At 46.9% G+C, this 25211-nt stretch overlaps 1 protein-coding gene and 1 pseudogene across 7 annotated transcripts in view; one reads left to right on the top strand and one right to left on the bottom strand.

The window, feature by feature from the left end:
- Positions 1 to 4505: 4505 nt before the first annotated feature.
- Positions 4506 to 25211, top strand: part of TDRD12 (tudor domain containing 12) — a 77261-nt gene continuing 56555 nt past the window's right edge. For all 6 annotated transcript variants that reach the window (XR_008382974.1, XM_053604612.1, XM_053604611.1 and 3 more), the window contains exons 1-6: positions 4506 to 4835; positions 10698 to 10856; positions 15486 to 15622; positions 17682 to 17801; positions 18646 to 18701; positions 20065 to 20150. Coding sequence is in view for 5 of the 6 variants with exons in the window: in XM_053604612.1 (XP_053460587.1) it covers positions 4812 to 4835; positions 10698 to 10856; positions 15486 to 15622; positions 17682 to 17801; positions 18646 to 18701; positions 20065 to 20150 (582 nt within the window). In the remaining variant the exon portion in view is untranslated. The remainder of the gene's footprint in view (positions 4836 to 10697; positions 10857 to 15485; positions 15623 to 17681; positions 17802 to 18645; positions 18702 to 20064; positions 20151 to 25211) is intronic.
- Positions 23567 to 24825, bottom strand: LOC128595629 (actin-related protein 2/3 complex subunit 1A-like; annotated as a pseudogene). Its single transcript, XR_008382961.1, has one exon. The product of XR_008382961.1 is annotated as an actin-related protein 2/3 complex subunit 1A-like (transcript).

The following is a 25211-nucleotide window of genomic DNA, read 5'->3' as shown; positions in this document are numbered from 1 at the left end:
GTCAGCCATCTTGTCTCCGCCCATGACTGAAAGATTTATCAAAAATTTTGTAGTAGTAGCGCATGATAGAAGTCTCGATGGTGAGGCCAGGCAAGGTGGCTCATGACTATAATCCCAGCACTCTGGAAGGCTGAGGTGGGAGGATTAACTCTTCAGCTTGAGCTTAAGAGTTCAAGACCAGCCAGAGCAAGACTGAGACTGGTCTCTACTAAAAATAGAAAAACTAGCCGGGTATTGTGGCAGGTGCCTATAGTCCTAGCTACTTGAGAGGCTGAAGCAAGAGGATTGCTTGAACCCAAGAGTTGGAGGTTGCTGTGAGCTATGATGCTACAGCACTCTATCCAGGGTGACAGAGTGAGACTGTTTAAAAAGAAAAAAATGGGTGGGCATGGCGCCTGTGGCTCAAAGGGGTAGGGCGCTGGCCCCATATGCCAGAAGTGGTGGGTTCAAACCCAGCCCTGGCCAGAAACTGCAAAAAAAAGTCCAGATGGTGAATTGTGGAAATTAATTAAATACAGGAAGCAAGTCTGAATAATTAGTCTAAAGATGGCTATAAAGCACTGCAGATGTTAAAAATAATTCATATTTAAACCAATTTTGAAAAATAACAAAACCCCCCTTTTTCATAAAAATAATTTAATTCAATAATCCTAGACATATTGTTAGAAACAAGAGTTTCTATGGGAGGGATAAGAAAGAGGATGCGAGGGCAGAGTCCACAGCTGTAGGTTTGTGATAATAGAGAAATATCTGATGAAGTTGTTTTAAATGCAAAAGTAGTTAGTAGAATTAAAAATAGAATAATGACTTGGCTCAGGGCCATGCTCAGTAGTTAGGGCTCCGGCCACACACACGGAGGCAGGTGGGTTCAAACCCAGCCTGGGCCTGCTAAACAACAATGACAACTGCAACAAAAAGTATAGCCAGGTGTTGTGGTGGGTTCCTGTAGTCCCAGCTACTCGGGAGGCTGAGGCTAGAAATTTGCTTAAGCCCAAGAGTTTGAGGTTGCTGTGAGCCATGACAGCACTGCCCTCTACTGAGGGCGACATAAACTCTGTCTCAAAAAAAAAAATAGAATAGAAAAAAATCAATCAAAAAAAAGCATAACTGCTAATGCAAAAGCTAGAAAACAATGGAAGTAGCAATGAAACAAAAAGCCAAATGCTTAGAATAAAACGACTGAAGTAGGAATAGATATCAACCACGACCATATACAAAATGGGTTAAATCTACTGTAATACAAAGAACCTCAGATTAGGGGCACCCTGGCTCTCCCCCATACATGTTAATAAATTTGTTAGACAATTAAGTTTGCAGACTCATCCTAGAAAAAGTCCTTTGAAGGGTGGACTAGGCGCTGGCGTCAGTTCACAGCTTTCGAAGGGGAGAACTTCAAAAGTGACCGGAGTGATTCTCAGCAATGAGGTGCATAGCACTTTCTCCCCTTTTTCTAGGATGGGTTTGTGAACTTAATTGTTGGACTGCGTATGCCCCTCCCTCCCTCTCTTCCTTCTTTCATGCACCTTTTCTTTTTATTTTATTATTTATTTATTTATTTATTTATGTTATTTTTTTGAAGTTTTTGGCCGGGGCTGGGTTTGAACCTGCCACCTCCGGCATATGGGGCTGGAGCCCTACTCCTTTGAGCCACAGGCACCGCCCCCATGCACCTTTTCTTTTAATCTGCCTTTTGCCATCTGACTTTCAGCAAACCTTCAAAGGGCGAAGGGAAGTTTTCCTTTGGTTCCTGCAGAGGTTTCCTCTGTTCTGTGGGGGGGGGGGGTGCACTTTTGAGTTAATTTTAATAGTTAATTGAGCTTTAGAAACCAGGAGGGAAGGGGAGTATGCTGGAAAGAAAGATAGAGCAGAGGGAGATGGGGATGGAGAGTATGGCAGGATAAAGTGTTATGCTCATCTTGTGGTTTCAGAAAAGGGAAATTGATGCTGTTCACATTTTCTTTTGCTTTGCTGAGAATTTTCTTAAGGAAACAATGTTGGAATCTGAATTACTTTTATTTATTTTATTTTTGAGACAGAGTCTCACTCTGGGTTGTCCTGGGTACAGTACTGTGGCATCATAGCTCACAGAAAGTTCAAACTCTCGCTCTTGCTCGGGCTGGTCTCCAACTCCTGAGCTCAAGCAGTCCACCTGCCTTGGCCTCCCAGAGTGCTGGGATTACAGGCATAAGCCACCGTGCTCGACCCTGAATTTCTTTTAGATGCTTCCTTATGCTGATCAAAATCTGCAGACAATTGGATATTTGAAAACTTGTTTCCTTTTGGCTCTAATGTGCCTCACAAATGAACGATTTTGATTATATCAAAAGTTCTCCCAATGTGATCACCGTATAGCCAGCCCTCCATATTTGCAGACTACGTGGATTCAACCAACCTTGGATGGAAAATAATTCAAAAAAAGGACACAATAAGACTCTCAGATTAAATGTTTTAAAACCTAATTGTAAATTGGTTATAATTCCTACAATTCTGCTAGAAGGCTAACAAATAAAATATAAAGAAAGCAAGAAGAGTTTAGTATTTATTATATGAAATTGAATCCAACATATAAAGCAGTGAGACAAAGGTTAATTTTAGTTCAATAATTTGTAGTTCAAAATGAAGAGATGAGAATATTCTTGCAGTGAATCTTCTCAAGCTATGAAAATAATACATTGGAAACATAAGGGTATTGCATAAGTGGGTTTGCAGTCTAAAAAAAAGAGAAGGAAACATCAGGATAATCTGACAAGTGCATGCTCTCAGTGGGAATCCAGGTTTTCTCTGATGGACAGACCAATTCCCTAAAAGATAAGCCAGGTGTCTGAGGGTGCCCTATTTCCAGTTGCTACTCTCTCTCAACTTACACAAAATAAATAAAAAATAAAGCTAAAAGAGTTCTTCTCAAAGACAATCAGCTGGCAAATGTTCAAGCCAGCTTTGAGGCCAAACTTGTTTTTCATCTTTTTTTTTTTTTTTTTTTTTATAGTAAGGACAATGAGAATATTTTAAAACTGGATACTTGCAGACTGCCTTTGAGAACCGCTGACTCCCAGGTATGACCACTTGAATATATTGGGGGAGGAGGGATCTGAGAGGGAGAGAAGGGAGAATGTCCTTGGCCTCCAGTTCTTTCTCTCCCTTCCTTCCTTGATGGAGTCTCCCTCTGTCACCCAGGTTAGGGTGCAGTGGCAGGATCATAACTCACTGTAGCCTTGAACTCCTGGGCTTAAGCAGTCCTCCTGCCTCAGACCATGTACCATCACTCCTGGCTAATTTTTAAATTTTCTTGTAGCAATAATGCCTTGCTACGTTGCCCAGGCTGGTCTCAAACTCCTGGCCTCAAGGGATCTTCCTGCCTCAGCCTCCCAAAGTGCTGGGATTGCAGGCATGTGCCACTGCACCTGTCACCTCAAGCCCATGTCTAAGAATTATGCCAGTTCTACCAGACACCTGTAATCCTAGCACTCCAGCAGCTCAGGAGTTTGAGACAAGCCTGAGCAAGAGCAAGATCCACGTCTCTACTAAAAATAGAAAAAGGAGCCAGGCATTGTGGCAGGCACCTGTAGTCCCAGCTACTAAGGGGGCTGAGGCAGGAGGATCGATCTCTTGAGCCCAAGAGTTTGAGGTTGCTGTGAGCTGTGACACTACAGCACTCTAGCCTGGGTGGTACAGTGACCAAAAATCCACAAACAGAATTATGCCAGTTCTGGAAAACTTGTTTTCTTGTTTGTTTGTTTTGGAGACAGAGCCTCAAGCTGTTGCCCTGGGTAGAGTGCTGTGGCATCACAGCTCACAGCAACCTCCAACTCCTGGGCTCGATTCTCTTGCCTCAGCCTCCTAAGTAGCTGGGACTACAGGCGTCCGCCACAACGCCCCGCTATTTTTTGGTTGCAGCCGTCAATGTTGTTCGGAGGGCCCGGGCTGGATTCGAACTCGCCAGCTCTGGTGCCTTAGCCGCTTGTGCTGAGCCATAACTTGTATCAGCTGCTGGATAATCTCCCCCACTCCCCACCTCTGCCACGGGCACCCTGACAGGTGGAGGGGCCTGAGCAGGACTGGAGGTCCTACCGTCTCAGATGTCTGTCCCTGCCATTCCTAATGCTTTGTCTTCTCACCCTTTCCCCCTTCTCTTGGAGTGGGGAGCCCAATAATACATGTATAAGAACAGCACACCGTCCACCCACGCTCCTTGAGGAACTGAATATCATTCCCATGATGGGACACACTTTAATTTCCTACCAGTATCTGGTCGCCCAGGGGTGGGCGCCAAGGTCCGCAGGCCCTGAGGACCCCAACAGGCGCCGTGAGGTTCCGCCCACCAGTCTCTGCTCGCCCCTCCCCACACCGCCTCGGCGCCCGCCCCGCCCCTCGGCGCTCGCCCCGCCCCCTACCCCTCAGCGCCCCGCCCCTCGCCCCGCCCCGGCGCCGTGCGGACCGTCGCGTCGGGCCGTTGGGCGCCCCACGTGGTCTCCGGAGTTCGAGGCCTGCGCGGGGCGGGCGGCGGAGGGCCGTTGCGGCGCTGGCGCGGGAAGGCCGTCCGGGGTGCGGTGCGGGAGGCCCGAGGCAGGCGGGCGGGGTGCCGAGAGCGCCCGCGGCGGCGGCGGCGTCGGCGTCGAGTTGAAGGACTGAGCGCGTCGCCTCGGCTGTGGGGGGCGGGCCGGGCCTGTCGGGGGGTCCCGAGGCTCCGCGTGGGCGAACGGGGGCGCGGAGACTGAGCCCGGACCGCGGACGGCCGAGGCGCCGACCTCTGTGGGAAGGGCCGGCGGGACGGAGCGCGCCCTCCAGGGCGAGGGGACCTGAGCGCGGCGAAGATGCTCGAGGTCCAGGTGCTGAAGGTGAGCGGGCGCCGCGCCGGGCCGCAGTTTCGCATAAGCAGTGGGAAGGTTCGGTTTAAGCTGTCTCGGGCGCTGTGGAGGACGGACTTAGCATAATGAATTATCGGGGGACGTTTCCTAGCAAGGGCTACCTTAGCGGAAGTCCCGCCTGCACCCCCTGTCCCTCGGCCTGGGCTTGGGCACCCCCATCTGTCTCCCACCTCCTCCCGACCCCCCACCTCGGTCTTCGCACCCACCCCCAATCTCTGTTTTCCCCATCTCGGTCTCCCCTGCCCCATCCTCCCTGCCCCCATGTCGGTCTCCCCCGCCCCCACTCTCCTCCCCACCCCCCATCTCCGTCTCCCCTGCCCTATCCTCACCACCCCCGCCTGGGTCTCCCCCGCCCCCACTCTCCTCCCCACCCCCACCTCGGTCTCCCCCGCCCCCACTCTCCTCCCCACCCCCCCATCTCCGTCTCCCCTGCCCCATCCTCACCACCCCCGTCTGGGTCTCCCCCGCCCCCACTCTCCTCCCCACCCCCAGCTCGGTCTCCCCAGCCCCCACTCTCCTCCCCACCCCCAGCTCGGTCTCCCACGCCCCATCCACGCGGATCCCCTTGAGCCACGTCCTAGTCCTGGGGCCTGTCCTCACCTGGGTCACTGCATTTTCTGTCTTTTTTTTTTTTTTTTTTTTTAGAGACAGGGTCTCACTTTGTCACCCTCGGTAAAGTGCTGTGGCGTCACAGCTCACAGCAATCTCCAGCTCTTGGGCTTAGGTGATTCTCCTGCCTCAGCCTCCCGAGTAGCTGGGACTACAGGCTCCTGCCACAAGGCCCGGCTATTTTTTTCTTGCAGTTTGGCCGGGGCCAGGTTCGAACTCGCCACCCTCGGTATATGGGGCCGCGGCCCTACTCACTGAGCCACAGGCACAGCCCTGTTTTCTGTCTTTGAGACCAGAGACTGCTCAGGGTTCCCAGGGTTTTCTTGGTGGAAGGAGTTTTACAAACTGGATAAAAGGGTTGGATTTCAGTTTTGTTTGTTTGTTTGTTTTTTGTAGAGTCTCACTACCTTTGGTAGAGTGCGATGACATCACAGTTCACAGCAACCTCCAGCTCTTGTGCTTAGGTGATTCTCTTGCCTCAGCCTCCTGAGTAGCTGGGACTACAGGTCCCCACCATAAGGCCTGGCTATTTTTTTGTCGCAGTTTGGCGGGGCGGGGTTTGAACCAGCCACCCTCAGTATATGGGGCCGGCGCCCTACTCACTGAGCCACAGGCGCCAGAGACAGAGTCTCTAACTATGTTGCCCTTGGTAGAGTGCTGTGCTGTCACAGCTCACAGCAACCTTCATCTCCTGGGCTTAAGCTATTCTCTTGCCTCAGCCTCCCGAGTAGCTGGGACTACAGGAGCCTGCCACAACGCCCAGCTATTTTTTTGTTGCAGTTTGGCCAGGACTGGGTTTGAACCCGCCACCCTCGGTAAATGGGGCCGGTGCCCTACTCACTGAACTACAGGCGTCACCCTATGGTGACATATTTTTAAAACCATCTCTTTTCCCTGGTCTGAGTGAAGATTCACAAACGTTTGAGGCAGCCGACTCTTCAGAGTATTTGCTCTGAGACTTTGGGAGGTTTCAAACCCAATTTGCAGGCTCCTCTTTACTAATCAAATGTCCATCGGTCCCAAGTATGCTAGTCTGATTTCACTTTGAAAAAAGACAGGGCTCTTCCAGGGCTGCCGGACCTGCCACATCATTAGGGCAGAACTTTGGCAGGAGGAGTCTCCTGTCTGCTGCTGGGCATCCCTTCTCAGCTGGCCCGGGACCCCTGTGTTTACCCTCTCAGGTCCCATCTGCCCACTTCTCACTCAGCTCATCCTCTGAGCAAGTTGCCCATCCCATATAGGAGCTTTTCCCTAAATGCAGCACAGGCACCAGCTGCAGCCCTTCATTTTATTCACAATTTAACTTTTACAAGGATTACATATTTTTCCCCAAAATACTCATTGATAGGTGACAGAATAAACGTGGTGTGCATATACACAATGTGGGTGGCACCTGTGGCTCAGTGAGTAGGGCGCTGGCCCCATATACCGAGGGTGGCGGGTTCAAACCCAGCCCCGGCTGAACTGCAACCAAAAAATAGCCGGACATTGTGGCGGGCGCCTGTAGTCCCAGCTGCTTGGGAGGCTGAGGCAGGAGAATCGCTGAAGCCCAAGAGCTAGAGGTTGCTGTGAGTCCTGTGACATCATGGCACTCTACTGAAGGCGGTAAAATGAGACTGTCTCTACAACAAAAAAAAAAAAAAATAGCTGAGAAATCTTTGCCTAACTTACAGTCATAAGGATTTCTGCATATATTTTAGAAATATTAGTGTATAGTTCAGATGAATAGAAATGTTATAGTTTGCTTAGATATATATGTTTTGTTTGTTTGTTTGAGATAGTCTCACTATGTCACCCTGGGTACAGTGCTGTGGCATCACAGCTCACAGCAACCTCAAACTCTTGTGCTTAAGCCAGTTCTCAACCTGTGGGTCTCGACCCACAGGAAATGTATTAAAGGGCCACGGCATTAGGAAGGTTGAGACCACTGGCTTAAGTGATTCTCTTGCCTCAGCCTCCAAGTAGCTGGGACTACAAGTGCCTACCACAACACCTGGCTATTTTTAGAGATGGGGTCTAGCTCTGGCTCAGGCTGGTCTTAAATCTGAGCTCAGGCAATCCACCGCCTTGGCCTCCCAAGTGCTGTGATTTATAGTCACGAGCCACCTTGCCCAGCATTTTGTTGAGATCAGTGGTTCTCAACCTGTGGGTCTCAACCCACAGGAACTGTATTAAAGGGCCATGGCATTAGGAAGGTTAAGAACCACTGCTTTAGATATATATGTGTGTTTAGATATATGATCTAATTTTTGTATATGGTAGGAGGAATTGAGGTTCTTTTATTTGCATGTGGTTATTGTTTCAGCAGCATTTGTTGAAAAGACAGTTCTTTCCCTATTGAATTGCCTTTGTGGAAAATCATTTGACCACATAAACATGAGTCTGTTGCTGTTGTGTCTGTGCTGTCTCCGGCACCCCACCATCATGATTACTACAGCTTGATAGTTAAATCTAGACATCAGATAGTCTGTTTTCCAACTGTTCTTCATTTTCAGAATTATTTTGTCTATTCAATACATACATATATATATATTTTTTTTTTGGATGCAGAGTCTGTATCACCTTGGGTAGAGTGCTCTGGCATCATGGCTCACAGCAACCGCAAATTTTGGGGCTCAGACAATCCTCTTGTCTCAGCCTCCCAAGTGTTTGGGACTATAGGGGCCTGCCAGGACACCTAGCTAGTTTTTGTATTTTTCTTTTTTTTAGTAGAGATAGGGTCTCACTCTTGCTCAGGCTGGTCTCGAACTCCTGAGCTCAAGGAATCCTGTATCCTCAGCCTCCCAGAGTGCTGAGATTACAGGTGTGAGCCACCGTCCTCAGCTGAGTTTGGTTTACTGTAAGCACAGGTCTGGCAGAGCTGATATGTGCCCAGAGTCCTTTCTCACAATGGGGCAACAGCTACAACTGCGTGTTTCTTCCAGCCTTCAAACTATTAGTCTCCTCTGCATAGGAATCTCACCTGTGCAAGTCAGGGTCTGCCAAGGATGCGAGGGGTGTTCATATGCAGACTTTAGAGCTCCCCTTTGATGGCTGTCCTTGCTACTAGTATTCTTCTTCATTTTCAGCTCATCCTGCAGCCCTAAACTCTGTTCTCTGATTCCTGAAGCCACAAACATTATGGCTTTCTGTTTGAGTTGTAGCCACTTCCCACCCCACAGAGTGGGGAATGTGCTGAGGGGCACAGCTGTGTAAGTGTGGGTCTCACCCAGTAAAATACCCTTTCAGCGGTTGAAAATCCTCCAGTTTTGACCTGCTTTTAGTAGCTCTTTAGCCTTCAAATAGTTATTTTATATTTTTTCTAGGGTTTATAATTGTTACCTGCAGGTGACAAATAAACTGTTGTGCTCTTACCAGAACCAGAGTGACTGCCTTTCTTCTTTTCCAATTAGTGGTTATACAAATGTGCAAACATTCAGAAAGTGAAGTAATACTAATGTGGATACCTGTATTCCTGCTTCTTGGTATCTAGGATCCAATATATTGGGATGTCATTGTTTTTAAGCACTTGCAGTAGGCAGAGTTAGGAAATATATTTGAAATATCTTGCATTCTTCCCCCCCACCACCTTTTTTTTTGGATGGTCTCACTCTGTTGCCCAGGCTAGAGTGTTGTGGCATCATCACAGCTCACAGCAACCTTAAACTCCTGGGTTCAAGCAGTCCTCTTGTTTTAGGCTCCCAAGTAGTTGGAACTACAGCCACTGCAACGCCTGGCTAGTTTTTCTATTTTTAGTAGACATGAGGTCTCACTCTTGCTCAGGCTGGTCTTGGACCCTTGAGCTCAAGCAGTCCACCTGCCTCAACCTTCAGAAGGCTAGGAGGAAAAATCATGCATTCTTACTGATATTTTCAATTCGAATTTAATTCTTCATTTTATATTTCTGTCTTTTCTATAGTAGGGAAAATCTTGGTTTATAATAACATGACAATCCAGGAAGTCGTGACTTTTTTATCCTTTTCCTTTTCTTCAGTCTCTCATTCCCTGTAGGTCATAATTAGGTTTTTGTTTGCTTGTTTTTTGAGACAGAGTCTCACTTGGTCACCCTTGGTAGAGTGTCGTGGGGTCTTAGCTCACAGCAACCTCAAATTCTTGGGGCTTAAGTGATACAGTTGTTTCAGCCTCACACATAGCTGGTTGGTTGCCACAATGCCCAGCTATTTTTTAGAGACAGGGTCTCCCTCTGGGTCAGGTTGGTCGTGAACCTGTGAGCTCCGGAAGTCCACCCGCCTTGGCTTCCCAAGTGCTGAGATTACAGGCGTGAGCCACCACACCCGGCTAATTATGTTTGTTTTGGTTTATCTACCATCATTTTTTGTTTCAATAAGAGCAGAACGTACATATGTTCACATTTTTTTCTGTTTCTTACAAAACACAATGTTAATAGCACTGTTCTGAACCTTGCTTTTTGTATATTATTATGCATACTTTCTTTTTTTTTTTTGTAGAGACAGAGTCTCACTGTACAGCCCTCGGGTAGAGTGCCGTGGCGTCACACGGCTCACAGCAACCTCTAACTCTTGGTCTTACACGATTCTCTTGCCTCAGCCTCCCAAGCAGCTGGGACTACAGGTGCCTGCCACAACGCCCAGCTATTTTTTTGTTGCAGTTTGGCCAGGGCTGGGTTTGAACCTGCCACCCTTGGTATATGGGGCCGGCGCCCTACTCACTGAGCCACAGGCGCCGCCCAGCATATTTTCAAAATATAGGCGATCAGATCATCTTATTTGCTTTTTGAGTCACAACATGTAATTGAGAATTATATTGTTTACATATTTTAGAATTTTATCTTTAGTTTTTTACCTTTGGTCTGACTTTTTTAGATATAGAGTCTCACTATTGCCCTCGTAGAGTGCGTAGAGTGCTGTGGCGTCACAGCTCACAGCAACCTCCAACTCCTGGGCCTAGGCGATTGTCTTGCCTCAGCCTCCCGAGGAGCTGGGACTACAGGCGCCCGCCACAAGGCCCGGCTATTTTTCATTTTGTTGTTGTTGCAGTTTGGCCAGGGTTGGGTTTGAACCTGCCACCCTGGGTATATGGTGTCTACCCACTAAGCCACAGGTGCTGCGCTGGTCTGACCATTTAAGACAAAGATCCTTGTCCAAAATTTTTTAGATCACTAGAATTATAAACAGGGATAATGTGTGATTCTAGAGTTTATTTATTTATTTTTTGGTTCTACTTTTAAATCATGAATTATTTTGTTTTTTAAAAATTTTACAGATTGAAGATCCGGGTTGCTTCTGGGTTATTATAAAAGGATGTAGTCACCTTTTAGATCATGACGTCGACTATCAGAAACTAAATAGTGCCATGAATGATTTCTACAATAGCATGTGCCAAGACATAGAAGTGAGACCATTAATGCTGGGAGAAGGGCAGGTGCGTATCAAAGGCACGTTCATCACTGTGTCTCTAAACACTGCTTAAAATGTGAAATATTTCAGCCACTAAAGTTCTTTGTCCCCCAGATTTATTACTAATACTAACATTATTATTTTTTATACTATTTCTCAATGTGTTTGACTTACTAAAACGATAAAAACTTGGAGGGTATTTCAGTTTTTCCACTGCTTTAAGTCAGGTTCTTTAGGTTGTACACCATTCCGGTGAATCATAGAAGGAAGTGGTTGTTAGAGAGTATGTGATTCATGCAGGGCAACAGGAGGTGGAATGTCATCTAAACCCTAGGTACCAATGCGTCCCCCTGGGGCTGACAACCAGGGGATCAGTCAGTCTAGACCAAACACAAGTATAGGGCTTCAGCATGGAAGCGTACTGGGGCTGGTGCCCCCTTTCCGTTGCTGTTGGCTGTAGCTGACTTGTGTGTCTTTATTTTCTTTACTCTGCATCATAGCCCCCCCTGCTTCCTTGGTGCCTCACTTCCCACTGCCCTCATCTGAGTCTCTTGACAGATCAGCCATTTTCCAGAAGAATTTGAATTTTTGTAATAACACGGTGGGAAGAGATATATAAACTCTTCATGATAAAAAGTAGAAACAGTTTGAATTCTTTGTCTCCCAGATTTGTTACTAATACTAACATTATTATTTTTATACTGTTTTTCAATGTGTTTGACTTACAGAAGAAATGAAATCAGATGCATTATCCTTTAATGCATTAACTGCCGTGTGGGTTGTATTTAACTTACCCAATTGCAGTCAGGCCAGTTAATAACCCTGCAATGGCCTGTCAGTGTTCAAGTGAGAGGAAGAGTCACACATCTGCCCCCCTTCAAATTAAAAGCTAGAAATGACTGAGTTTAATGAGGAGGTGTGTCCAGAGCTGAGGTGCCGGCCTCTTGTGCTAAACCATCTGCCAAATTTTGAATACAAAAGAAAAGTTCTTGAAGGAAATTTAAAATGTTCCTCCAGTGAACACACAAGAAAGTAAAACAGGCCAACTGCTGATGCGGAGACAGTTTCAGGGGCCTAGACAGAAGATTAAACTGGATACAACGTCCAGAGCAAGGCCAGCTCTCCTCCCTTCTGCGAAGGCTGAGAGGCATGAGGAAGCTGCAGATAAGTTAGATAAGTTTGAAGCTGGCTGAGGCTGGTTCCTGAGATTGAAGCAAAGAAGATGTCTCCATAACAGGGACGTTCAGGGTGAAGTGCTGGTGAGAAGCCGTAGCAAGTTATCCAGAAGATGCAGCTAAGACCACAGATGGAGATGTCTACACTAAACAACAGAATTCTGTAGGCAGAACAGCCTTCTAGATCTTTCCAGAGCTAGAGAAGAGAAGTCAGTGCCTGGCTTCCAAGGTCAAGCTGATTCTCTTGGCAGGGCCTGGTGTTACTGGTGAATTTAAGTTAAAGACAGTGCTCATTTACCATTCCCCAAATTCTAGGGCCCTTAAGAATTGTGTTACATCTACTCTGCTTGTGGTCTGTAAGTGGAACAACAAAGTCTGGATGACGGCACAGCTGGTTGTTGTGTATAGCCTGTTTACTGAGTATTTTAAGCCCGCTGTTGGGATCTACTGGTCAGACAAAAAACGATTTCTTTTAAAATATTTCTGCTATGGACAATGCACTTGCTCACCCAAGAGCCCTGCTGTAGAGACATGAGAAGATCGATATTGTTTTCATGCCTACTATCAACATCCATTCTGTAGCCAATGGGTCAAAGAGTAATTTCACTTTCACGTCTTAGTGTTTTGAGATGACTGTGTCACCTAGGCTGGCCTTGAATTCCTAGGCTCAGGTGATCCTCCCACCTCAGCCTCCCACATAGCTGGGAGCCTTGTTAAGTCTGTGAGGTGATAAAGCTGCTCTAGATAGCAGTTGCTTTAAGGCAGCAGTTCTCAGCCTGTGGGTCGCGACCCATGGGAACTATATTAAAGGCTTGTGGCATTAGGAAGGTTGAGAACCACTGCTCTAATGGATATGGGAAAAGTTCACTGAAAAGGTTTTGGAAAGGATTCACCATCCTAGCTGCTATTAAAAACATTCACGATTCATGGGAGGAGGTCAAAATATCAACATGGGTTTAGAAAAAATTGATTCCAACCCTCTTGGATGACTTTGAGTGGTTTAGGACTTTAGGACTTCCTTGGAGGAAGTAACAGCAGATGAGGTGGAAAGAGCAAGAGACCAGAGTTGGAAGTGGAGCCTGAAGTTGTGGCTGAATCCTGCAACCTCGTGGTAAAACCTGAGCAGATGAAGAGTTACTTCTTACGGATGAGCAAAGAAAGTGTTTCCTTTCTTTCTTTCTTTCTTTTTTTGAGACAGAGCCTCAAGCTGTCACCCTGGGTAGAGTGCCATGGCATCTTAGCTCACAGAAACCTCCAGCTCTTGGGCTTAAGTGATTCTCTTGCCCCAGCCTCCCAAGTAGCTGGGACTACAGGCACCTGCCACAACACCCAGCTATTTTTTTTTTTGGTTACAGCTGTCATTGAGAAAGTGTTTTCTTGAGATGGAATCTGCTCCAGGTGAAGAAGCGTGAACATTGCTGAAGTGACAACAGGATTCAGAAAATGCCTCTGACAAAGTAGTGGCAGGGTTTGAGAGGATGGACTCCAGTTTCACTGAAAGTTCTACTGTGGGTAAAGTGCTACAGAACAGCATCACGTGCTACAGAGAAACTGCCATGCGGGGAAGAGTTGGTAGATGCCAGACTTCGTCGTCATGTTTTGTGAGATTGTCACAGAGACACAGCCCTTCAGCAACCACCACTCTGATCAGTCAACATCAAGGAAAGACCCTGCCCCAGCAAAAAGTCTGCGGCTTGCTGAAGGTAGCACTTTTTCGCGATAAAGCACATTTGAACTAAGGCTCGTAGATTTTTTAGGCGTAATGCTATACGTGCTTAGTAGACTGCAGTGTAAACATAACTCGTGCTAGGAAACAAATGCATGTGACTCACTTTATTTGCTTTACTATGGTAGCCTGGAACTGAACCACAATAGCTGCCAGGGATGCCTACACTATTTTTATCTCATGGTTTTGAATTTATCATTTGTAATTGTTCTTCTTGATGTTTAAATTATTCCAGTCTTGGCTTGGTGCCTTAGCTTAGCGGTGAGGGTGCCAGCTACATGCTCCCGGGCTGGTGGGTTCGAACCCGGCCTGGGCCTACTAAACAAAAAAATAGCCGGGCATTGTGGCAGGTGCCTGTAGTCCCAGCTACTTGGGAGGCTGAGGCAAGAGAATCAATTAAGCCCAAGAGTATGGGGTTGTGGTGAGCTATGACGCCATAGCACTCTACCAAGAGCAACATAGTGAGACTGCCTCAAAAAAAAAAAAAAAAAAATTATTCCAGTGTTGGCTAGTGGAAGCCCTAGTGTAACATAAGTTCAAAGTCTGACTGACTGTGTGAGTTATTAACTGTTCATACTATTCCTGTTTTGGCTTCACCATTAAATAGAAATGTCCCCCATCCTTTGTCAAGATTGTTCTTGAATTATTTGAGTTTTTAATTGAGTGAGGTTCTCTAGATCCCTGTCCCTAGCAGTATGGGTGTGTTGTTTTCAGCTTAAATTCCCGAGGGCAGCATCTCCGTCGGCCCACTGCCTCCCTGTTTGGGCACAGCTGTCCTGGCTGGGCCACTCTATGAGTGTATGGTCAGCAAACAGTTGACCTATCTGTGGATTGCCAGGTGAGTTGGCTGCGGTGTAGTCAGGATGCCAAGAGCTGTCACAGTGTCGTTCCTCTTAGGTGGGGCCACAGCTGTTTACAGACGCTCCTGACTCGTGATGTGGTTATGTCCTAACAGACCCGTTGTGAACTGAAAATCTCCTAAGTCAAGATGCACACCTAAGCCACCGAACATCACAGCTTCGCCTCTGTGGAATGTGCTCAGAACACTCACATTAGCCCATGGCTAGGGAAAATCACCTAACACAAACGTCTGTTTTATAATAAAGTGTGGAATATCTATGTAATTTTTTGACTAGTACATACTATGTTGAAATTGCAACTGTTTTACACCATCACAAAGTTGAAAAATTCTAAGTCAAACCATGGTAGGTCAGGCACCATCTTTGTTTCTTAAACCATTCAGCAGGTAGTTTAGAAGCCTTAGTATGTACGTAGTAGTAGGAGCTGGGAATATGACAGTAAACCAAACACACAAAGGTCAGTCATCACGAAGCCGTGTCCAGTATGGTGGACAAAAGGTAGAGGGCAGGCAAAGCCTTGGGAAGGGTCCAGGGTGGGGGCCTGAGTGTGCGGTTTCCTCTTGGTCTTGCACAGGACTGATAGTCATTTGTAAGAATCACTTTCTCATTTAAGAAGGTAAAGCTTATTTTGATTTCTAAAAATTGTCCTTAGTTAAAGAACCAAAATGATAAAAGTAAAGAAAGCAACGAAATAGGATCCAGGTGACCTGTGTTTTTCCCAAGCGTTTCTTCCTGACATGGGGCATTTGACCTGGGCAGGTCCAGCCTCCTGTCATCTCTTTCCTCTGCTGTAAGGTAACAATGGAGGCCAAGGTGATGTTGAGAGTACCCTATTAGTTCTCACTGCATGACTAGAGATTTTAACACTGAACTAAAAAGTTTCTCTTTTGTAGGTTTGTGTGGTTTACTGCCAGGAGCTGAAGTGCTGGTGCCGGGCCATTATTAAATCTATCATGTCCTCAGCAGACCATTACCTGGCAGAATGTTTCCTTGTGGATTTTGCTAAGTATATTCCAGTAAAATGTAAGAAGTACGTGTATAATTATTTTGCCTTGCATTCTTTTTTTTTTTTTTTTGTAGAGACAGAGTCTCACTTTATGGCCCTCGGTAGAGTGCCGTGGCCTCACACAGCTCACAGCAACCTCCAACTCCTGGGCTTAAGCAATTCTCTTGCCTCAGCCTCCTGAGTAGTTGGGACTACAGGCGCCCACCACAACGCCCGGCTATTGCCTTGCATTCTTAAGGGAGACAAATGTCACTTTAAAGGAGAACATGCATTTTTAAAGTAAGGGAATAGAGGTCATTACCCTCGAGAAATACTCAGGTGGAGTTTCTTGACGCTAAAGCTTCAAGAAGGGAAGACATGACAGTCCAGTTCTGCATGCACTGACCAGAGGAGCAGGTGGTCACAGTGAAGATGCAGAGCTGGTTCCTGTCCTTCCCTACCTTCCTGGAGGGCGGGGCAGGGGCCCCAGCTGCTCACTCTGCATCTGGACGCTCTTTGCCAGCTGCTTTGCTGACCTGTCATCTCAGTGCCTGTGTGAGGGAGTGGCTACTTCAGGGAGGCTTGGCTGCAAGAAAGGCACCCCAGCAGATAGAAACTTTCCTTGTCTACACAGAAGGGGAGGCTGCTGGTTGTCCTACTAGAACAGTGAGGGTGTGGCCGTCACACGAGGTAGAGACACAGGCAGAATGAGCTGATAGTTGGGTAGTGACTGTGCAGCCTTCGGTGACTGGGACCACACATGTCAGTCGTTAGAAAACACCAGCAATAAGCCAGTCTCAGTGTTTTGTAATGGTTTTTTCATAATTTTGTGTCCTGGAAGTAAGAGGATGTCAGTTTTATAAATAAGCATGAGGACTTTCTTTGACTGAAGAAAGAGCACTACCCAGGAGGTTTCAATTGCAATAGTAGTAGGTGTCCCTTGGGGAGAGGAATTTCTTGGTGGAAATGCTTAATCAGACATTGGAAATTTGCAGATACTTTAAAATGTACACACCTTTCCAGCCTATGATTTTGCATCTTTATGGAACCCTAGTTGCTATAAAATAACTATTGTGTTTATCTGTTTGAGGAGCTTTCCTTTTTGTATCTGGTGTTATATTTGGGGCAGAATCATATGGTTACATAGAGCTCACAGAGACCCTAATGGGCAGATAGTGCAGCCGCCTTGTTCTAACTCCTGCGAACAGAGGTGGCCAGGCTGCCTGTGTGGGACGTGGCAGGGATCTGAAAGAGAAACACTTCCTGTGAAGGAGTATGTTAAAGGAGTCTTTTGTTTCCCAAAGAAGGTTGGAAATAAACATGTTGAACTTATTATCAAATCTCAGTCTTTCAGCTATTTTGTGCAGAGTTGGCAAATACTTATCACTAAAACATTTGTTCATTTCCAGACATTTTCAGATGGTCAGTATTGAAATTTTTTTGTGAGACAGAGTCTCGCTCTGTGCCTTGGGTACAGTGCTATGAGATCATAGCTCATAGCAACCTCTAATTCTTGGGCTCCAGTGATCCTCCTGCCTCAGCCTCTCTAGTACCTGGGACTACTGGGGCCCACCACAATGCCCGGCCAGTTTTTCTGTTTTTAGTAGAGATGAGGTTTCCCTCTTGCTCAGGCTGGTCTCCAGCTCCTGAGCTCAAAGATCTTCCCACCTCTGCCTCCCAGAGTGCTGGGATTACAGGTGTGAGCCGCTGTGCCCTGCCAGTCAGTATTGAAATTGATATTTAAACATCTTAAGTAGAATTTGCTCCACAAGTCTGTTCATTACTACTTAGTGTTCCTCAACCTGTGGAGCCTTATTAGATTTCTTTCCTTTAAACTCCCGTGATGTATTAATGCCACAGATAAAGTATCTGTTCATTGCTGTATGTACATATGTGTTTTATATATGAAAAAAGTAAGGTTTTGCTTAACCCCTTAGAAAGTTTTTGCCTCATTGGCAAAATAAAGCACTATTAGCGGGTGTTTTAGAAACATAAATTTTTGTGTGTTTAGCTTTATGTTAAGTATATTGATTATATAGGCGTATTTTAAAGAAATATGTATAATTTTTCTTTATAATGGAACTATTTCTGTTTCATTTTGAAGCATCAGAGTTGCCGTAGAGTCTTTTATGAAGCTTCCCTACAGAGCAAAGAAGTTCAGCCTGTACTGCACAAAACCTGTCACTCTGCACATTGACTTCTGCGAAGACAGTGCTGAGATGGTGTAAGTGCAGCTTCTTAATCAGTGTGGTCCTTAGGCTGCCTTTCCAGGACGGCCTCTTAGAGGGATGTGTTAGTCAGAAGGTCCAGAGCCCTCACTGTGTCGGCCTGTGCTGGACACTGCATGCTCCCGTTCTGTGTTCTGGTTTGGGAGATAGACGTGTCACAGGTCACTGGGGATGATGGTGTTGCAACAGATGGTGCTGTGGTGGTGGGTGCGGGGTCCTTCTCAGCAGGGCCTCTGTGAGGCAAGTCTGCCGTGGCGTGGGCGGTGGCGTCCTCTCCCCAGAGTAGAGCAGGCCGGGCTGTAGTTATCTGCCCTGGTGTGAGTGGCAGTGTCTGGGTGTGTAGGGCACAGTGGGGTCCTCTTCCCAGGGCAGAGCAAGTCAGGTTGCTCATTATCTGCCCTGGTGTGGGTGGTGGTGTGTGTGCGCAGGAGGCGCATGCTGTAGGGCACAGTGGGGTCCTCACCCTGGCGTAGAGCTGTCTGGGCTGCTCATTATCTGCCCTGGTGTGGGCAGCAGTGTCTGGGTCCTCACCCTGGCACAGAGCGGGCCTGGCTCCTGGTTATCTGCCCTGGTGTGGGCAGCAGTGTGTACGCAGGGGCATATGCTTTAGGGCACAGCAGGGTCCTTGCCCCAGTACAGAGGGCTGCTCTATCTGCCCGGGTGTGGGCGGGGGTGTCTGGTGTGTACTGTAGGGTGCAGCCAGGTCCTCAGCCCAGCACAGAGCCGGCCCGGAAGCTCCTTATCTGCGTGGCATGTTCGACATGAAAGGTGAGCAGAGCCATGTGTGTGGTACTGGTCTTGGACTTTATTTAATGAAGTTGCCTGTGTTCACTGTTCCAGACCTGCCAAGAAGTGGGACAGTGCAGCCATCCAGTACTTTCAGAATATTCTAAAAGGTAAGGCCAGTGCGTGTGTGATGGGGTCTGCCTTGAACGGGCACCCACAGTGGCCTAACCTGCTGGTGGCCAGGGGCTGGGAGGTGTCTGATTATCCGCTTGACGTTCCTTATACAAGTTTCTTCAGTTACCTGGAGCTTCTTCATTTTTTTTTTTTTTTTTTTTTGGCCGGGGCTGGGTTTGAACCCGCCACCTCCAGCACATGGGGCTGGCAGCCTACCCCTTTGAGCCACAGGTGCCACCCATCCTGGAGCTTCTTCTACTCTCAGTGTCACTCAGTGTCACTGCAGTGCTGGAACTGTGTGGGTGAATCTGGGCGTCAGTGATGGACAGCTGTAGAGGAACCCAGTGCCGCGACGCCCCCTCTTAGTCTGCATGAAAGCTGCAGTGCTGCAGACTAAATTTACATGCCTTTTATTGGACCAGCAATTGACAAAAAGCCTGACTTTTAGTGAGCAAGGGATAGTAAAGGGATTTCATTATGTAGTGATTATCACCACAAATTTAAGGTGTGCAGAATGCCCTTGCCTGTTGGGTGTGCTCTCTCTGTTTTACATCAGTGACTGTGAACAGTCTGTCTTGTAGCATCTGTCCTAACCCCTGGGGGTCAGGAGTCACACACCTGTGCCTTGATTGGCTGTTCTAGGGAGTTAGGAGTGACATGTCTGGCGCGCTGCATAATGCCCCCCTGCGTTCTGGGCCCTCTCCCCTGCATGCCATTGTTTGGGTAAAGGAGCAACCTGAAGCTTGGAACTTGGGAGGGTGGCTGGGTTACGAATTTTGGCCATTGTGAGTGCTTGGGGGCTGCTGGGCGAGGACCCCGGGTCTGGAAGAGGCAGACACCTATTTCTGTGTGGCCTCAGGCAGGTTATGCAACCTTCTTTGAAACTGGTCTCTTCATCTGTGACGTGACAGGGACAGGACTTGCATCAGAGGGTATGGTAAAACATTAAATGAACCAGAGTTTATAAACGACTTTAGCATAGTGCTTGGTGGGTGCCATTGAGTGGAGCTGCTATTGGGTCATGCAGTCTCTGATGGAGGAGCCGAATCTTCTGACCTCTGGGCTTTAGAAGGGTACAGATGACTTTCAGATGAAAGATAAGGACTGAAAACGTGGACTTGGGAATTGCTGGAAGAGATGACGGACCAGGAACTTAAGGAGGGGCTCACAGGGTGGCAGAGGCTGCTGCGGATGGGCCAGGACAGGTGACCACTGCACCTCGGCAGCTCACCAGGTCCTGCTGTCACTGGGGCGCTGGGCCCCTTCACTGGTGAGCAGAGTTAGTGGGTGGAAATAGTTGTAACTGTCACAGTTATACTCCCAGTGCCAGCTGATGAGTGTCTTCATTCTGTTACTCAGCAACTACCCTGGTGGAAGCCAAATTGTGTGCTGTGGAAGAAGATACTTTTGAAGTTTACCTTTATGTAACTATAAAAAACGAAAAAGTAAGTGAAGGTTATTTTTAGAGTATTTTATCATTTTAAATTGTACTGTGATAAAGAATAAATGCTAAGGAGACAGTGTAGTTCATAAAACACAGAAATTGTCTTAACCAGCTTGGTGCCTATAGCTTGGTGGTTAGGGCGCTGGCCACATACACTGAGGGGTTGGCAGGTTGAACTCTGGCCTGGGTCAGCTAAACAACAATGACAACTACAACCAAAAAATAGCCGGGTGTTGTGGTGGGCACCTGTAGTCCCAGCGGCTTGGGAGGCTGAGGCAAGACAATTGCTTATGCCCAGACTCTGTCTCACAAAAAAATAAAGAAAGAAAAAAGAAATTAAAAAAAAGAAATTGTCGGCAGCACCTATGGCTCGGTGGCTGGGACGCCAGCCCCACATACCGAGGGTGGTGGATTTGAACCCGGCCCCAGCCAAACTGCAACAAAAAATAGCTAGGCGTTGTGGCGGGCACCTGTAGTCCAGCTACTCGGGAGGCTGAGGCAACAGAATCACCTAAGCCCAAGAGCTGGAGGTTGCTGTGAGCTGTGACACTAAGGCACTCTACCAAGGGCAACATAATGAGACACTGTCTCTAAAAAAAAAAAAAAAAAAAAGAAAGAAAGAAATTGTCTTGACTTCTTGAGGTCTTTCTTCCTTAGCTTAGAAGCCAGCCAGCACTGTGTTTCCTTCTTTGATTACTTGAAAAAATACTTCAGATTTTTACTTAGTCACGGACAAGAAATTGTTTCTATAGTGGTCAATAGGGAACATTTTCTTTTTCTTTTTTATTCTTTGAGACAAAGTCTTACTCTGTTGCCCTGGGTAGAGGGCCATGGCATCCTAGCTCATAGCAACCTCAAACTCGGGCTCAAGTGATGCTTCTGCCTCAGTTTCCCAACTAGCTGGAACTACAGGTGTCTGCCACACCCAGCTAGTTTTTCTGTTTTTATTTATTTTTTTACTTTTTATTTATTTATTTATTTTTGAGACAGATTCTCACTATGTTGCCCTTGGTAGAGTGTTGTGACGTCACAGCTTACAGCAACCTCCAACTCCTGGGCTAAAGTGGTTCTCTTGGCTCAGCCTCCCAAGTAGCTGGGACTACAGGTGCCCACCACAATGCCCGGCTATTTTTTGTTGCAGTTTGGCCAGGGCTGGGTTTGAACCCGCCATCTTCTGTATATGGGGCCAGTGCCCTACTCACTGAGCCACAGGCGCTGCCCTTATTTCTTTTTTTACATAGAGTGTCACTTTGTCACCCTGGGTAAAGTGCTGTGGTATCATCATAGCTCATAGTAACATCAAACTCCTGAGCTCAGGTGATCCTCCTGCCTCAGTTTTTCTATTTTGAGTAGTGACTGGGTCTTGCTCTTGCTCAGGCTGGTCTCGAACTCCTAAACTCAAACAATCTACCTGCTTTGGCCTCCCAGAGTGCTGGGATTACAGGTGTGAGCCACCGTGTAATCACAGCACTAATCCTCTAATTTTTAATTGGAATTCTACTGTAGCAAAGACCTACCCTCCTCCCCCACTTACTAATTTATTCATCAATTGATATTGTATGGACTTTGGGGCATTTACTTGAACATGGGGTTGTCATCTGTTACTGTTGTCTTACTCACCCTGCCTTGGACTCTGGCCACCAGAAGCTTCTTCAGAGAGAGCCTGTATGTCCTTTAAAGGTGCCCATCACTGTTTGAGTGCTCCTGGATTTCTGGTGCCACAGCCCGCTCTGGGATCATTTTGTGGTTCCTTTTATCAGCGATGAGGGCAGCAGGTGTGCTTGTTGCCACGGGGAAGTCAGTGCTTGTGCAGGAAGAGTGAGGAACGCGTGTCTGCACTTAAACCTCTGTGTCCATCTGCACATGCACTGAGAGCTCGAGACTGCTGACCTCACGTGCACCGTGGGGTTCTTTCTAACCCTCTGCTACCTCTGACCCCACATGTACCGCGGGTTCTTTCTAACCCTGTGCTGTCCTGACTCTTATCCCTGCTCTCTTTAGCACAGCATACTCATTTGATTAATCCTAGTATTCATGTAATTTCAGAATTGCTAGCCCCCATTGCTGTGAGAGAGAATTGTGTCTTCAGCCTTAATATCATGCACCCAAAATGCTGTTTTCCAAAGTTACTTGTTTCTTTCCTTTTTGACACCCCCTTCAGTGTGATTGTTATTCTTTTGTAACAACATTCACTTGTTGGTGTTTATATTGCATTTTGAGTTCTTGGCATCTTGGTTGAGCTTACTTTTTATTACTTATTTAACAATTTAGAAAATGCCAATATGTTGGCCGTGTGTAGTGGCTCACCCTCGAGCAAAAGTGAGACCTGGTCTCTACTAAAATTAGAAAAACTAGCTGGGCATTGTGGCAGGCGCCAGTAGTCCCATCTACTGGGAAGGCTGAGGCAAGAGGATTGCATGAGGTTGCTGTGAGCTATGACCAGGGCACTGCGCCCAGGGCAGCAGAGTGAGACTTGGTCTCAAAGAAAAAGAAAAATGCCCAGCTTAGGACCTGTACTCAGTGGCTAGGGCGCTGGCCATATACACCGGGCCAAACCCATGTGGGTTTGAACCCAGCCCAGGACCTGTCAAACAACAATGACAACTACAACAAGAAAATAGCCAGGCATTGTGATGGGCGCCTGTGGTCCCAGCTACTTCGGAGGCTGAGGCAAGAGAATCACTTAAGCCCAAGAGTTTGAGGTTGATGTGAGCTGTGATGCCACAGCACTCTACTGGGGCGACATAGTGAGACTCTGTGTCTCAAAAAAATAAAATAAAATAAAATGAAAGCTGGTATGTAGGCAGTAGGACCAGTCTTGTGAAGCATCTTTATAAAATTCTCTGTTATCTTGGTTTCTTCCTGTTTTTTTTTTTTTTTTTTTTGCAGAAGTACTGTAATGTTGAGATAACATTCAATAAATGGTCCCCCCATAATAAATAAATGGTTTTTTTTTTGGTTAAAGGTTGAATAGGATGGTACAATTTAAGAAACGAAGAATCTAAAATTTTACTCTAAAAATGAACTAATCTAATAAGGAATTTACTTTTTTTTTTTTTTTTACTAAAAATGGAATATGGAAATACTATAAAGAAACAAATCCCAAACCATATTTAGTATTTTAATTTAATTTTCTACTGGACAAATTTACATATCTCCCTCACCCTTTAAGTTAGTGTGACAGTTCTCCATAGTAACTACTTAAAGAGAAGCTTTGGTCAAGAATGGAATGAAATAGCCAAAAAAACCAAAACACTGCTTCTTTAAAAATGCCAATACTTTCACCAATTTTATACTCAAACAAAACCACACAGTATTTGCACGATACGTGTTTCCAGTGTTCCTTGGGGCTGGCTTTCCTCTCCATCCAGTGGCAGAGCTGCGGTCGGCACTGTCGTGCTGGATGGCAGAGCTCACTCAGCTGCACGTTATCTGGAGGCCCTGGATGGAAGACTCTTAAGGTCTTGAAATCCCAAATTGTCAGGGCTCCATCAATGCCAGTAGTGCAAAATTTGCGGCAATCTTGCTTATCCACCTCATAGATAGATACTTGAGTGATGCTATTCTGGTGCAGCATCTCCAGGGCTATATTGCGGTCCTCGATCGTGGCCCTCTTGTCCATGTTGCGGAAACGTTCCACAGCAGACATGCTGCGCTGGATGCTCTGTTTTGGAACGTCTAACTTGGACACAAAGGTCAAGCAGCCGCAGTCATCGTAGTTGAAGAGCACTGGGCAGCAGTCATGGCCAGCAGCCACAACGCTATTCTCTGAGACAAATGACACACTCAGGAGTAGTAGGAACTCTGTTTTCAGAGTTGAGACCTGTACACTTTTTGAGCATCAGCAACAGACACGGTGCTGTCATGACTGACCCAGGCCAGGCGGCTCCCACTGGCAGAGAAGCTGACCCCCTGGACCCAGCCACCTGTGCCACTGCCCCCAAACTCTGACATCAGCTGACCAAAAGGCATCTTGCTGCCCCAGGGTGTACTGGCTGGCTTTTCATCCACTTCTTTAATATAGGCAGAAAACACTCTGCATTTGAAGTCACATGATCCTGCTGCCAGCAAAACATTGTTGGGATGCCAATCCAAGCTAAGGACTGTAGAGCGAATCGGCTTTTTAATGTGTTTGCTTACCCACCAGTCATTTTCAGACTCGAAGTAACAAACAGAAATGAGTCGTGCTCCACTTCCCACAGCAAATTTGCTCTCTAAGGGGGACCACTTCACAAAAGTGGCTGCGCGATTAGTTCTCAGGATCACCAGGGTTGGCTTCTAGACACCATCTTTCTGACTGCAGACATAGGCATTGCGGTCTGCCCCACAAGCGACGATGCTGTTGCTTTTGGGAGCCCAGTCAATACCTATGATGTGTCCATTGTGCTCCTTGAGTTCATCAGCTTTTATCCGCTGGCTCCCGTTTTTCTTATAGATGTGCACTTCGTGATTATTGGGGCTAAGGGCAATTTGGGTATGATCCCTGTTCCAGGCATGACAGGTGATTGGCTCTAGTAAAAACTGATGCAGGGACATTATTCTTAGAGTTTTCAAACAATAGAAAGCTGGGATGGGGGAAGGTCGGACGGGATTGGAGCGGAGAATTCGCGGACTCTGGTCAGTCAACGCGAACAGGCTCTGCAGGCGCGGGTGGAGGAGCTTCTTCCTGCTTTTTGAAGGTATCTCTTTTCTCTCACAGTATAAGTTGTATGTTGATAATGACTGGCTCTTTCTGCAAGGTGACGCAGTGTGGAAGGCAGGGAGGCCCATGCTTGGCTGGGTGAGCTTTCAGTGGATGCGTGAGGTTGTAATTGCCAAAGAAAATTCCAGTCCTTCTCCAGCTCCCAGAGGGCGTACAGGAATGTATCCTCGAGTGTCCCCTTTGTTGCCTGCCACCTTTCATTCAGGAAAGTTATGCTAAGAGGCTTCCCTTTTGCTCCTGTATCAGTGGTCCGTTCTGTTCCTGTTAAGTGCTCTCATGGTGTGTGGGTCGACTGCGGCGTAGTCATCATTCCCCGGTACGCACATTGGAGTGGCAGCCCGATGGGGCTATTACAGATAT

The sequence above is a fragment of the Nycticebus coucang genome, chromosome 10 (assembly GCF_027406575.1).
Source record: "Nycticebus coucang isolate mNycCou1 chromosome 10, mNycCou1.pri, whole genome shotgun sequence".
In the NCBI taxonomy this organism is placed as follows: Eukaryota; Metazoa; Chordata; class Mammalia; order Primates; family Lorisidae; genus Nycticebus; species Nycticebus coucang.
Note: the sequence above shows the minus strand (reverse complement) of the source record. Positions and strands in the feature narration are given on the sequence as shown.